Source organism: Carcharodon carcharias, chromosome 1, assembly GCF_017639515.1.
Source record: "Carcharodon carcharias isolate sCarCar2 chromosome 1, sCarCar2.pri, whole genome shotgun sequence".
Lineage (NCBI taxonomy): Eukaryota > Metazoa > Chordata > Chondrichthyes > Lamniformes > Lamnidae > Carcharodon > Carcharodon carcharias.
The window spans coordinates 263,561,903-263,575,712 of NC_054467.1; the positions used below are offsets into that span (position 1 = coordinate 263,561,903).

General features: G+C 57.6%; 1 protein-coding gene across 4 annotated transcripts in view; it reads left to right on the forward strand.

Moving 5' to 3' along the window:
* The window catches only part of LOC121279071, a 229,230-nt gene extending 216,478 nt beyond the window's left edge, over positions 1–12,752 (forward strand). For all 4 annotated transcript variants that reach the window (XM_041189978.1, XM_041189961.1, XM_041189969.1 and 1 more), the window contains one exon: positions 12,614–12,752. In XM_041189978.1, coding sequence (XP_041045912.1) covers positions 12,614–12,658 — 45 coding nt within the window. In that variant the 3' untranslated portion in view covers positions 12,659–12,752. The remainder of the gene's footprint in view (positions 1–12,613) is intronic.
* The last annotated feature ends 1,058 nt before the right edge of the window (positions 12,753–13,810 follow it).

The window sequence follows — 13,810 nt, forward strand, 5'->3', positions numbered from 1 at the left end:
ATTTACAGAGTTACAGACCCGCGTCCCAGCGTTTACAGACCCGCGTCCCAGCGTTTACAGAGTTGCAGACCCGCGTCCCAGCGTTTACAGACCCGCGTCCCAGCGTTTACGGACCCGCGTCCCAGCGTTTACGGACCCGCGTCCCAGCGTTTACGGACCCGCGTCCCAGCGTTTACAGACCCGCATCCCAGCGTTTACAGAGTTACAGACCCGCGTCCTAGCGTTAACAGAGTTACAGACCCGCGTCCCAGCGTTTACAGAGTTACAGACCCGCGTCCCAGCATTTACAGAGTTACAGACCCGCGTCCCTGCGTTTACAGAGTTACAGACCCGCGTCCCAGCGTTTACAGACCCGCGTCCCGGCGTTTACAGAGTTACAGACCCGCGTCCCAGCGTTTACAGACCCGCGTCCCAGCGTTTACAGAGTTGCAGACCTGCGTCCCAGCGTTTACAGACCCGCGTCCCAGCGTTTATGGACCCACGTCCCAGCGTTTACAGAGTTACAGACCCGCGTCCCAGTGTTTACAGACCCGCGTCCCAGCGTTTACAGACCTGCGTCCCAGCGTTTACAGACCCGCGTCCCAGCGTTTACAGAGTTACAGACCCGCGTCCCAGCGTTTACAGACCCGCGTCCCAGCGTTTACAGACCCGCGTCCCAGCGTTTACAGACCCGCGTCCCAGCGTTTACAGACCCGCGTCCCAGCGTTTACAGAGCCGCGTCCCAGCGTTTACAGAGCCGCGTCCCAGCGTTTACAGAACCGCGTCCCAGCGTTTACAGAGTTACAGACCCGCGTCCCAGCGTTCACAGAGTTACAGACCCGCGTCCCAGCGTTCACAGAGTTACAGACCCGCGTCCCAGTGTTTACAGAGTTACAGACCCGCGCCCCAGCGTTTACAGACCCGCGTCCCAGCGTTTACAGGCCCGCGTCCCAGCGTTTACAGAGTTACAGACCCACGTCCCAGCGCTTACAGAGTTACAGACCTGCGTCCCAGCGTTTACAGACCCGCGTCCCAGCGTTTGCAGAGTTACAGACCCGCGTCCCAGCGTTTACAGACCCGCGTCCCAGCGTTTACAGAGTTACAGACCCGCGTCCCAGCGTTTACAGAGTTACAGACCCGCATCCCAGCGTTTACAGACCCGCGTCCCAGCGTTTACAGAGTTACAGACCCGTGTCCCAGCGTTTACAGACCTGCGTCCCAGCGTTTACAGACCCGCGTCCCAGCGTTTACAGACCCGCGTCCCAGCGTTTACAGAATTACAGACACGCGTCCCAGCGTTTACGGACCCGCGTCCCAGCGTTTACAGACCCCCGTCCCAGCGTTTACAGACCCGCGTCCCAGCATTTACAGACCCGCGTCCCAACGTTTACAGACCCGCGTCCCAGCGTTTACAGAATTACAGACACGCGTCCCAGCGTTTACGGACCCGCGTCCCAGCGTTTACAGACCCCCGTCCCAGCGTTTACAGACCCGCGTCCCAGCATTTACAGACCCGCGTCCCAACGTTTACAGACCCACGTCCCTGCGTTTACAGACCCGCGTTTACAGAGTTACAGACCGCGTCCCAGCGTTTACAGACCCGCGTCCCAGCGTTTGCAGAGCTACAGACCCGCGTCCCGGCGTTTACAGACCCGCGTCCCAGCGTTTACAGACCCACGTCCCTGAGTTTACAGACCCGCGTCCCAGCGTTTACAGACCCGCGTCCCAGCGTTTACAGACCCGCGTCCCAGCGTTTACAGACCCGCGTCCCAGCGTTTACAGAGTTACAGACCTGCATCCCAGCGTTTATAGACCCGCGTCCCAGTGTTTACAGACCCGCGCCCCAGCGTTTACAGAGTTACAGACCCGCATTCCTGCGTTTACAGAGTTACAGACCCGCGTCCCAGCGTTTTCAGACCTGCGTCCCAGCGTTTACAGAGTTACAGACCCGCGTCCCAGCGTTTACAGAGTTGCAGACCCGCGTCCCAGCGTTTACGGACCCACGTCCCAGCGTTTACAGACCCGCGTCCCAACGTTTACAGACCCACGTCCCTGCGTTTACAGACCCGCGTTTACAGAGTTACAGACCCGCGTCCCAGCGTTTACAGACCCGCGTCCCAGCGTTTGCAGAGTTACAGACCCGCGTCCCAGCGTTTACAGACCCGCGTCCCAGCGTTTACAGACCCACGTCCCTGAGTTTACAGACCCGCGTCCCAGCGTTTACAGACCCGCGTCACAGCGTTTACAGACCCGCGTCCCAGCGTTTACAGAGTTACAGACCTGCATCCCAGCGTTTATAGACCCGCGTCCCAGCGTTTACAGACCCGCGCCCCAGTGTTTATAGACCCGCGTCCCAGCGTTTACAGAGTTACAGACCCGCATCCCAGCGTTTACAGAGTTACAGACCCGCGTCCCAGCGTTTACAGACCCGCGTCCCAGCGTTTTCCGTTACAGACCCGCGTCCCAGCGTTTACAGAGTTACAGACCTGCATCCCAGCGTTTATAGACCCGCGTCCCAGTGTTTACAGACCCGCGCCCCAGCGTTTACAGAGTTACAGACCCGCATTCCTGCGTTTACAGAGTTACAGACCCGCGTCCCAGCGTTTTCAGACCTGCGTCCCAGCGTTTACAGAGTTACAGACCCGCGTCCCAGCGTTTACAGAGTTGCAGACCCGCGTCCCAGCGTTTACGGACCCACGTCCCAGCGTTTACAGACCCGCGTCCCAACGTTTACAGACCCACGTCCCTGCGTTTACAGACCCGCGTTTACAGAGTTACAGACCCGCGTCCCAGCGTTTACAGACCCGCGTCCCAGCGTTTGCAGAGTTACAGACCCGCGTCCCAGCGTTTACAGACCCGCGTCCCAGCGTTTACAGACCCACGTCCCTGAGTTTACAGACCCGCGTCCCAGCGTTTACAGACCCGCGTCACAGCGTTTACAGACCCGCGTCCCAGCGTTTACAGAGTTACAGACCTGCATCCCAGCGTTTATAGACCCGCGTCCCAGCGTTTACAGACCCGCGCCCCAGTGTTTATAGACCCGCGTCCCAGCGTTTACAGAGTTACAGACCCGCATCCCAGCGTTTACAGAGTTACAGACCCGCGTCCCAGCGTTTACAGACCCGCGTCCCAGCGTTTTCCGTTACAGACCCGCGTCCCAGCAGTTACAGACCCGCGTCCCAGCGTTTACAGACCCGCATCCCTGCGTTTACAGAGTTACAGACCCGCGTCCCAGCGTTTACAGACCTGCGTCCCAGCGTTTACAGAGTTACAGACCCGCGTCCCAGCGTTTACAGACCCGCGTCCCAGCGTTTACAGAGTTGCAGACCCGCGTCCCAGCGTTTACGGACCCACGTCCCAGCGTTTACAGAGTTACAGACCCGCGTCCCAGTGTTTACAGACCCGCATCCCAGCGTTTACAGAGTTACAGACCCGCGTCCCAGCGTTTACAGACCTGCGTCCCAGCGTTTACAGATCTGCGTCCCAGCGTTTACAGACCCGTGTCCCAGCGTTTACAGAGTTACAGACCCGCGTCCCAGCGTTTACAGACCCGCGTCCCAGCGTTTACAGACCCGCGTCCCAGCGTTTGCAGACCCGTGTCCCAGCGTTTACAGAGTTACAGACCCGCGTCCCAGCGTTTACAGACCCGCGTCCCAACGTTTACAGACCCACGTCCCTGCGTTTACAGACCCGCGTTTACAGAGTTACAGACCCGCGTCCCAGCGTTTACAGACCCGCGTCCCAGCGTTTGCAGAGTTACAGACCCGCGTCCCAGCGTTTACAGACCCGCGTCCCAGCGTTTACAGACCCACGTCCCTGAGTTTACAGACCCGCGTCCCAGCGTTTACAGACCCGCGTCACAGCGTTTACAGACCCGCGTCCCAGCGTTTACAGAGTTACAGACCTGCATCCCAGCGTTTATAGACCCGCGTCCCAGCGTTTACAGACCCGCGCCCCAGTGTTTATAGACCCGCGTCCCAGCGTTTACAGAGTTACAGACCCGCATCCCAGCGTTTACAGAGTTACAGACCCGCGTCCCAGCGTTTACAGACCCGCGTCCCAGCGTTTTCCGTTACAGACCCGCGTCCCAGCAGTTACAGACCCGCGTCCCAGCGTTTACAGACCCGCATCCCTGCGTTTACAGAGTTACAGACCCGCGTCCCAGCGTTTACAGACCTGCGTCCCAGCGTTTACAGAGTTACAGACCCGCGTCCCAGCGTTTACAGACCCGCGTCCCAGCGTTTACAGAGTTGCAGACCCGCGTCCCAGCGTTTACGGACCCACGTCCCAGCGTTTACAGAGTTACAGACCCGCGTCCCAGTGTTTACAGACCCGCATCCCAGCGTTTACAGAGTTACAGACCCGCGTCCCAGCGTTTACAGACCTGCGTCCCAGCGTTTACAGATCTGCGTCCCAGCGTTTACAGACCCGTGTCCCAGCGTTTACAGAGTTACAGACCCGCGTCCCAGCGTTTACAGACCCGCGTCCCAGCGTTTACAGACCCGCGTCCCAGCGTTTGCAGACCCGTGTCCCAGCGTTTACAGAGTTACAGACCCGCGTCCCAGCGTTTACAGACCCGCATCCCAGCGTTTACAGAGTTACAGACCCGCGTCCCAGCGTTTACAGAGTTACAGACCCGCGTCCCAGCGTTTACTGAGTTACAGACCTGCGTCCCAGCGTTTAGAGACCCGCGTCCCAGCGTTTGCAGAGTTACAGACCCGCGTCCCAGCGTTTACAGAGTTACAGACCCGCGTCCCAGCGTTTACAGAGTTACAGACCCGCGTCCCAGCGTTTACAGACCCGCGTCCCTGCGTTTACAGAGTTACAGACCCGCGTCCCAGCGTTTACAGACCCGCGTCCCGGCGTTTACAGAGTTACAGACCCGCGTCCCAGCGTTTACAGACCCGCGTCCCAGCGTTTACAGAGTTGCAGACCTGCGTCCCAGCGTTTACAGACCCGCGTCCCAGCGTTTATGGACCCACGTCCCAGCGTTTACAGAGTTACAGACCCGCGTCCCAGCGTTTACAGACCCGCGTCCCAGCATTTACAGAGTTACAGACCCGCGTCCCAGCGTTTACAGACCCGCGTCCCAGCGTTTACAGAGTTGCAGACCCGCGTCCCAGCGTTTACAGACCCGCGTCCCAGCGTTTACGGACCCGCGTCCCAGCGTTTACGGACCCGCGTCCCAGCGTTTACGGACCCGCGTCCCAGCGTTTACAGACCCGCATCCCAGCGTTTACAGAGTTACAGACCCGCGTCCTAGCGTTAACAGAGTTACAGACCCGCGTCCCAGCGTTTACAGAGTTACAGACCCGCGTCCCAGCATTTACAGAGTTACAGACCCGCGTCCCTGCGTTTACAGAGTTACAGACCCGCGTCCCAGCGTTTACAGACCCGCGTCCCGGCGTTTACAGAGTTACAGACCCGCGTCCCAGCGTTTACAGACCCGCGTCCCAGCGTTTACAGAGTTGCAGACCTGCGTCCCAGCGTTTACAGACCCGCGTCCCAGCGTTTATGGACCCACGTCCCAGCGTTTACAGAGTTACAGACCCGCGTCCCAGTGTTTACAGACCCGCGTCCCAGCGTTTACAGACCTGCGTCCCAGCGTTTACAGACCCGCGTCCCAGCGTTTACAGAGTTACAGACCCGCGTCCCAGCGTTTACAGACCCGCGTCCCAGCGTTTACAGACCCGCGTCCCAGCGTTTACAGAGCCGCGTCCCAGCGTTTACAGAGCCGCGTCCCAGCGTTTACAGAACCGCGTCCCAGCGTTTACAGAGTTACAGACCCGCGTCCCAGCGTTCACAGAGTTACAGACCCGCGTCCCAGCGTTCACAGAGTTACAGACCCGCGTCCCAGTGTTTACAGAGTTACAGACCCGCGCCCCAGCGTTTACAGACCCGCGTCCCAGCGTTTACAGGCCCGCGTCCCAGCGTTTACAGAGTTACAGACCCACGTCCCAGCGCTTACAGAGTTACAGACCTGCGTCCCAGCGTTTACAGACCCGCGTCCCAGCGTTTGCAGAGTTACAGACCCGCGTCCCAGCGTTTACAGACCCGCGTCCCAGCGTTTACAGAGTTACAGACCCGCGTCCCAGCGTTTACAGAGTTACAGACCCGCATCCCAGCGTTTACAGACCCGCGTCCCAGCGTTTACAGAGTTACAGACCCGTGTCCCAGCGTTTACAGACCTGCGTCCCAGCGTTTACAGACCCGCGTCCCAGCGTTTACAGACCCGCGTCCCAGCGTTTACAGAATTACAGACACGCGTCCCAGCGTTTACGGACCCGCGTCCCAGCGTTTACAGACCCCCGTCCCAGCGTTTACAGACCCGCGTCCCAGCATTTACAGACCCGCGTCCCAACGTTTACAGACCCGCGTCCCAGCGTTTACAGAATTACAGACACGCGTCCCAGCGTTTACGGACCCGCGTCCCAGCGTTTACAGACCCCCGTCCCAGCGTTTACAGACCCGCGTCCCAGCATTTACAGACCCGCGTCCCAACGTTTACAGACCCACGTCCCTGCGTTTACAGACCCGCGTTTACAGAGTTACAGACCGCGTCCCAGCGTTTACAGACCCGCGTCCCAGCGTTTGCAGAGCTACAGACCCGCGTCCCGGCGTTTACAGACCCGCGTCCCAGCGTTTACAGACCCACGTCCCTGAGTTTACAGACCCGCGTCCCAGCGTTTACAGACCCGCGTCCCAGCGTTTACAGACCCGCGTCCCAGCGTTTACAGACCCGCGTCCCAGCGTTTACAGAGTTACAGACCTGCATCCCAGCGTTTATAGACCCGCGTCCCAGTGTTTACAGACCCGCGCCCCAGCGTTTACAGAGTTACAGACCCGCATTCCTGCGTTTACAGAGTTACAGACCCGCGTCCCAGCGTTTTCAGACCTGCGTCCCAGCGTTTACAGAGTTACAGACCCGCGTCCCAGCGTTTACAGAGTTGCAGACCCGCGTCCCAGCGTTTACGGACCCACGTCCCAGCGTTTACAGACCCGCGTCCCAACGTTTACAGACCCACGTCCCTGCGTTTACAGACCCGCGTTTACAGAGTTACAGACCCGCGTCCCAGCGTTTACAGACCCGCGTCCCAGCGTTTGCAGAGTTACAGACCCGCGTCCCAGCGTTTACAGACCCGCGTCCCAGCGTTTACAGACCCACGTCCCTGAGTTTACAGACCCGCGTCCCAGCGTTTACAGACCCGCGTCACAGCGTTTACAGACCCGCGTCCCAGCGTTTACAGAGTTACAGACCTGCATCCCAGCGTTTATAGACCCGCGTCCCAGCGTTTACAGACCCGCGCCCCAGTGTTTATAGACCCGCGTCCCAGCGTTTACAGAGTTACAGACCCGCATCCCAGCGTTTACAGAGTTACAGACCCGCGTCCCAGCGTTTACAGACCCGCGTCCCAGCGTTTTCCGTTACAGACCCGCGTCCCAGCGTTTACAGAGTTACAGACCTGCATCCCAGCGTTTATAGACCCGCGTCCCAGTGTTTACAGACCCGCGCCCCAGCGTTTACAGAGTTACAGACCCGCATTCCTGCGTTTACAGAGTTACAGACCCGCGTCCCAGCGTTTTCAGACCTGCGTCCCAGCGTTTACAGAGTTACAGACCCGCGTCCCAGCGTTTACAGAGTTGCAGACCCGCGTCCCAGCGTTTACGGACCCACGTCCCAGCGTTTACAGACCCGCGTCCCAACGTTTACAGACCCACGTCCCTGCGTTTACAGACCCGCGTTTACAGAGTTACAGACCCGCGTCCCAGCGTTTACAGACCCGCGTCCCAGCGTTTGCAGAGTTACAGACCCGCGTCCCAGCGTTTACAGACCCGCGTCCCAGCGTTTACAGACCCACGTCCCTGAGTTTACAGACCCGCGTCCCAGCGTTTACAGACCCGCGTCACAGCGTTTACAGACCCGCGTCCCAGCGTTTACAGAGTTACAGACCTGCATCCCAGCGTTTATAGACCCGCGTCCCAGCGTTTACAGACCCGCGCCCCAGTGTTTATAGACCCGCGTCCCAGCGTTTACAGAGTTACAGACCCGCATCCCAGCGTTTACAGAGTTACAGACCCGCGTCCCAGCGTTTACAGACCCGCGTCCCAGCGTTTTCCGTTACAGACCCGCGTCCCAGCAGTTACAGACCCGCGTCCCAGCGTTTACAGACCCGCATCCCTGCGTTTACAGAGTTACAGACCCGCGTCCCAGCGTTTACAGACCTGCGTCCCAGCGTTTACAGAGTTACAGACCCGCGTCCCAGCGTTTACAGACCCGCGTCCCAGCGTTTACAGAGTTGCAGACCCGCGTCCCAGCGTTTACGGACCCACGTCCCAGCGTTTACAGAGTTACAGACCCGCGTCCCAGTGTTTACAGACCCGCATCCCAGCGTTTACAGAGTTACAGACCCGCGTCCCAGCGTTTACAGACCTGCGTCCCAGCGTTTACAGATCTGCGTCCCAGCGTTTACAGACCCGTGTCCCAGCGTTTACAGAGTTACAGACCCGCGTCCCAGCGTTTACAGACCCGCGTCCCAGCGTTTACAGACCCGCGTCCCAGCGTTTGCAGACCCGTGTCCCAGCGTTTACAGAGTTACAGACCCGCGTCCCAGCGTTTACAGACCCGCGTCCCAACGTTTACAGACCCACGTCCCTGCGTTTACAGACCCGCGTTTACAGAGTTACAGACCCGCGTCCCAGCGTTTACAGACCCGCGTCCCAGCGTTTGCAGAGTTACAGACCCGCGTCCCAGCGTTTACAGACCCGCGTCCCAGCGTTTACAGACCCACGTCCCTGAGTTTACAGACCCGCGTCCCAGCGTTTACAGACCCGCGTCACAGCGTTTACAGACCCGCGTCCCAGCGTTTACAGAGTTACAGACCTGCATCCCAGCGTTTATAGACCCGCGTCCCAGCGTTTACAGACCCGCGCCCCAGTGTTTATAGACCCGCGTCCCAGCGTTTACAGAGTTACAGACCCGCATCCCAGCGTTTACAGAGTTACAGACCCGCGTCCCAGCGTTTACAGACCCGCGTCCCAGCGTTTTCCGTTACAGACCCGCGTCCCAGCAGTTACAGACCCGCGTCCCAGCGTTTACAGACCCGCATCCCTGCGTTTACAGAGTTACAGACCCGCGTCCCAGCGTTTACAGACCTGCGTCCCAGCGTTTACAGAGTTACAGACCCGCGTCCCAGCGTTTACAGACCCGCGTCCCAGCGTTTACAGAGTTGCAGACCCGCGTCCCAGCGTTTACGGACCCACGTCCCAGCGTTTACAGAGTTACAGACCCGCGTCCCAGTGTTTACAGACCCGCATCCCAGCGTTTACAGAGTTACAGACCCGCGTCCCAGCGTTTACAGACCTGCGTCCCAGCGTTTACAGATCTGCGTCCCAGCGTTTACAGACCCGTGTCCCAGCGTTTACAGAGTTACAGACCCGCGTCCCAGCGTTTACAGACCCGCGTCCCAGCGTTTACAGACCCGCGTCCCAGCGTTTGCAGACCCGTGTCCCAGCGTTTACAGAGTTACAGACCCGCGTCCCAGCGTTTACAGACCCGCATCCCAGCGTTTACAGAGTTACAGACCCGCGTCCCAGCGTTTACAGAGTTACAGACCCGCGTCCCAGCGTTTACTGAGTTACAGACCTGCGTCCCAGCGTTTAGAGACCCGCGTCCCAGCGTTTGCAGAGTTACAGACCCGCGTCCCAGCGTTTACAGAGTTACAGACCCGCGTCCCAGCGTTTACAGAGTTACAGACCCGCGTCCCAGCGTTTACAGACCCGCGTCCCAGCGTTTACAGACCCCCGTCCCAGCGTTTACAGACCCACGTCCCAGCGTTTACAGACCCACGTCCCTGCGTTTACAGACCCGCGTCCCAGCGTTTACAGAGTTACAGACCCGCGTCCCAGCGTTTACAGACCCGTGTCCCAGCGTTTACAGACCCGCGTCCCAGCATTTACAGACCCGCGTCCCAACGTTTACAGACCCACGTCCCTGCGTTTACAGAGTTACAGACCCGCGTCCCAGCGTTTACAGACCCGCGTCCCAGCGTTTACAGAGCCGCGTCCCAGCGTTTACAGAGTTACAGACCCACATCCCAGCATTTATAGACCCGCGTCCCAGCGTTTACAGACCCGCGCCCCATGTTTACAGACCCGCGTCCCAGCGTTTACAGAGTTACAGACCCGCGTCCCAGCGTTTACAGAGTTACAGACCCACGTACCAGCGTTTACAGACCCGCGTCCCAGCGTTTTCAGTTACAGACCCGCGTCCCAGCGTTTACAGACCCGCGTCCCAGCGTTTACAGACCCGCGTCCCAGCGTTTACAGAGTTACAGACCCACGTCCCAGCGTTTACAGACCCGCGTCCGAGCGTTTACAGACCCGCGTCCCACCGTTTACAGACCCACGTCCCTGCGTTTACAGACCCGCGTCCCAGCGTTTACAGACCCGCGTCCCAGCGTTTACAGAGTTACAGACACACATCCCAGCGTTTACAGACCCGCGTCCCAGCATTTACAGACCCGCGTCCCAGCGTTTACAGAGTTACAGACCCGCGTCCCCATGTTTACAGACCCGCATCCCAGCGTTTACAGAGTTACAGACCAGCGTTCCAGCGTTTACAGACCCGCGTCCCAGCGTTTACAGAGTTACAGACTCGCGTCCCAGCGTTTACAGACCCGCGTCCCAGCGTTTACAGACCCGCGTCCCAGCGTTTACAGAGTTACAGACCCGCGTCCCAGCGTTTACAGACCCGCGTCCCAGCGTTTACAGACCCGCGTCCCAGCGTTTACAGACCCGCGTCCCAGCGTTTACAGACCCGCGTCCCAGCGTTTACAGACCCGCGTCCCAGCGTTTACAGAGTTACAGACCCGCGTCTCAGCGTTTACAGACCAGCGTCCCAGCGTTTACAGACCCACGTCCCAGCGTTTACAGACCCGCGTCCCAGCGTTTACAGAGTTACACACCCGCGTCTCAGCGTTTACAGACCCGCGTCCCAGCGTTTACAGACCCGCGTCCCAGCGTTTACAGAGTTACAGACCCGCGTCCCAGCGTTTACAGACCCGCGTCCCAGCGTTTACAGAGTTACAGACCCGCGTCCCAGCGTTTACCGAGTTACAGACCCGCGTCTCAGCGTTTACAGACCCGCGTCTCAGCGTTTACAGACCCGCGTCCCAGCGTTTACAGACCCGAGTCCCAGCGTTTACAGAGTTACAGACCCGCGTCTCAGCGTTTACAGACCCGCGTCTCAGCGTTTACAGACCCGCGTCCCAGCGTTTACAGACCCGCGTCCCAGCGTTTACAGAGTTACAGACCACGTCCCAGCGTTTACAGACCCGCGTCCCAGCGTTTACAGACCCGCGTCCCAGCGTTTACAGACCCGCGTCCCAGCGTTTACAGAGTTACAGACCCGCGTCCCAGCATTTACAGAGTTACAGACCCACGTCCCAGCGTTTACAGACCCGCGTCCCAGCGTTTACAGAGTTACAGACCCGCGTCCCAGCGTTTACAGAGTTACACACCCGCGTCTCAGCGTTTACAGACCCGCGTCTCAGCGTTTACAGACCCACGTCTCAGCGTTTACAGACCCGCGTCTCAGCGTTTACAGACCCGCGTCCCAGCGTTTACAGAGTTACAGACCCGCGTCCCAGCGTTTACTGACCCACGTCCCAGCGTTTACAGACCCGCGACCCAGCGTTTACAGACCCGCGTCCCAGCGTTTACAGAGTTACAGACCCGCGTCTCAGCATTTACAGACCCGCGTCCCAGCATTTACAGACCCGCGTCCCAGCGTTTACAGACCCGCGTCCCAGCGTTTACAGAGTTACACACCCGCGTCCCAGCGTTTACAGACCCGCGCCCCAGCGTTTACAGACCCGCGTCCCAGCGTTTACAGAGTTACAGACCCGCATCTCAGCGTTTACAGACCCGCGTCCCAGCGTTTACAGACCCGCATCCCAGCGTTTACAGAGTTACAGACCCGCATCTCAGCGTTTACAGACCCGCGTCTCAGCGTTTACAGACCCGCGTCTCAGCGTTTACAGACCCGCGTCCCAACGTTTACAGACCCGCGTCCCAGCATTTACAGACCCGCGTCCCAGCGTTTACAGACCCGCGTCCCAGCGTTTACAGAGTTACAGACCCACGTCCCAGCGTTTACAGACCCGCGTCCCAGCGTTTACAGACCCGCGTCCCAGCGTTTACAGACCCGCGTCCCAGCGTTTACAGACCCGCGTCCCAGCGTTTACAGAATTACAGACCCGCGTCCCAGCGTTTACAGAGTTACAGACCCGCGTCCCAGCGTTTACAGAGTTACAGACCCGCATCCCAGCGTTTACAGACCCGCGTCCCAGCGTTTACAGAGTTACAGACCCGCGTCCCAGCGTTTACAGAGTTACAGACCCGCGTCCCAGCGTTTACAGACCCGCGTCCCAGCGTTTAGAGTGACGCAGCCTTACCCCACCAACATTGTAACACAATGTTATTTTACATTTAGGGTTTTTGCAGTTTGTCTGTTTGTAATTGGAAAGGTTATTGAAGAAACGCTGCTCTGTGTTGAAAGCTGTGTCTGTCCTGGGATCTGTATCTTCCTGTTTCACGCTGCTCAACCTTTTCTCCTGCTTTTCTTTCACTGCAGAAGATCACCAGCCGTGTGTTAGGGAAGAAGGTTTCCTGGCAGTGACCTGGCCAGCGTGTCTGTCAGAGCTCAGTCCTGGAACGCTCACCCTTACTGTCAAATCACCTATCGTGTAAATAAAGATTTATTTAAATAAAAATTGTCTTGTCACTCTGTCACAGCCACAATGGTTGGAGTATGAGAGATATCAGTGAAAACAGGGGAGGCTTTTACATCAATATTGTGAGAAAGTGCATTGCAGCAGGTCACCATGACAGTGGTGACAGACTAATTGAAATGACAGACTTGCTACTGACCCTTTACTCGGTGCTCACAGTAAATAACGTTAAAGATGGTGATGGAGGAAATAATGAGACTAAAGATGAATAAATCTTCATCACCCCAGGCTTTTAAAATATCAGCAACACTCTTAGAAATGCCACCTCGTCCGGATGAGATTCATCTTCAATTGCAATGCAGGCGTGGGAATTAATTCAAATTTATCCTTTCATGGGATGTGGGTGTGACTGGCAAGGCCAGCGTTTATTGCCCATCCCTAATTGACCTTGAACTGAATAGCTTGCAGGGCCATTGCAGAGGGCAGTTCATAGTCAACCACATTGCTGTGGGTCTGGAGTCACATGTAGGCCAGACCGAGTAAGGACAGCAGATTTCTTTCCCGAAGGACATTAGTGAACCCGATGGGTTTTTTTTTACAAAACTGATAATTGTCATGGTCCTGTTCTGCTGCTTGTTGGAGCCCCTCACTTTCAAGTTCAATGTGCAATAAACTGGGTAAAAGAATACAAAAGAGGTGTTTACCTGTCGCCTTCCTCGCCTGCTTAAACACAACTACACTCGCCAAAGGATCCTCTCTCTGCCGTCCCTCGAGGTTCTCACCCTCCTGTCATCACCACTGTCATCATTCACTGGTTCTGCTGTTGGCCAAGGCCCAGAACTCTTTCAGCATGAGATTCTTACCTGGGCCCAGGGGTGACATCCACCTGAGCTCTTAAATAATCCTGACACTCTACTTGGGGAAGGTATAGGCTAAGAAGTGAAAGTGAAGAGGGATCCGTTGAAGGCAGACCATGTTTGACTGACTTGATTGAATTGAAGTGAGAATTGTTTAGCAAACGTGCATATGGACTTTCAAAGGGAGTTTTACAAAGAACCAAATGATAGGCTTGTTAGCAACATGAAAGCCCATGGAATCAT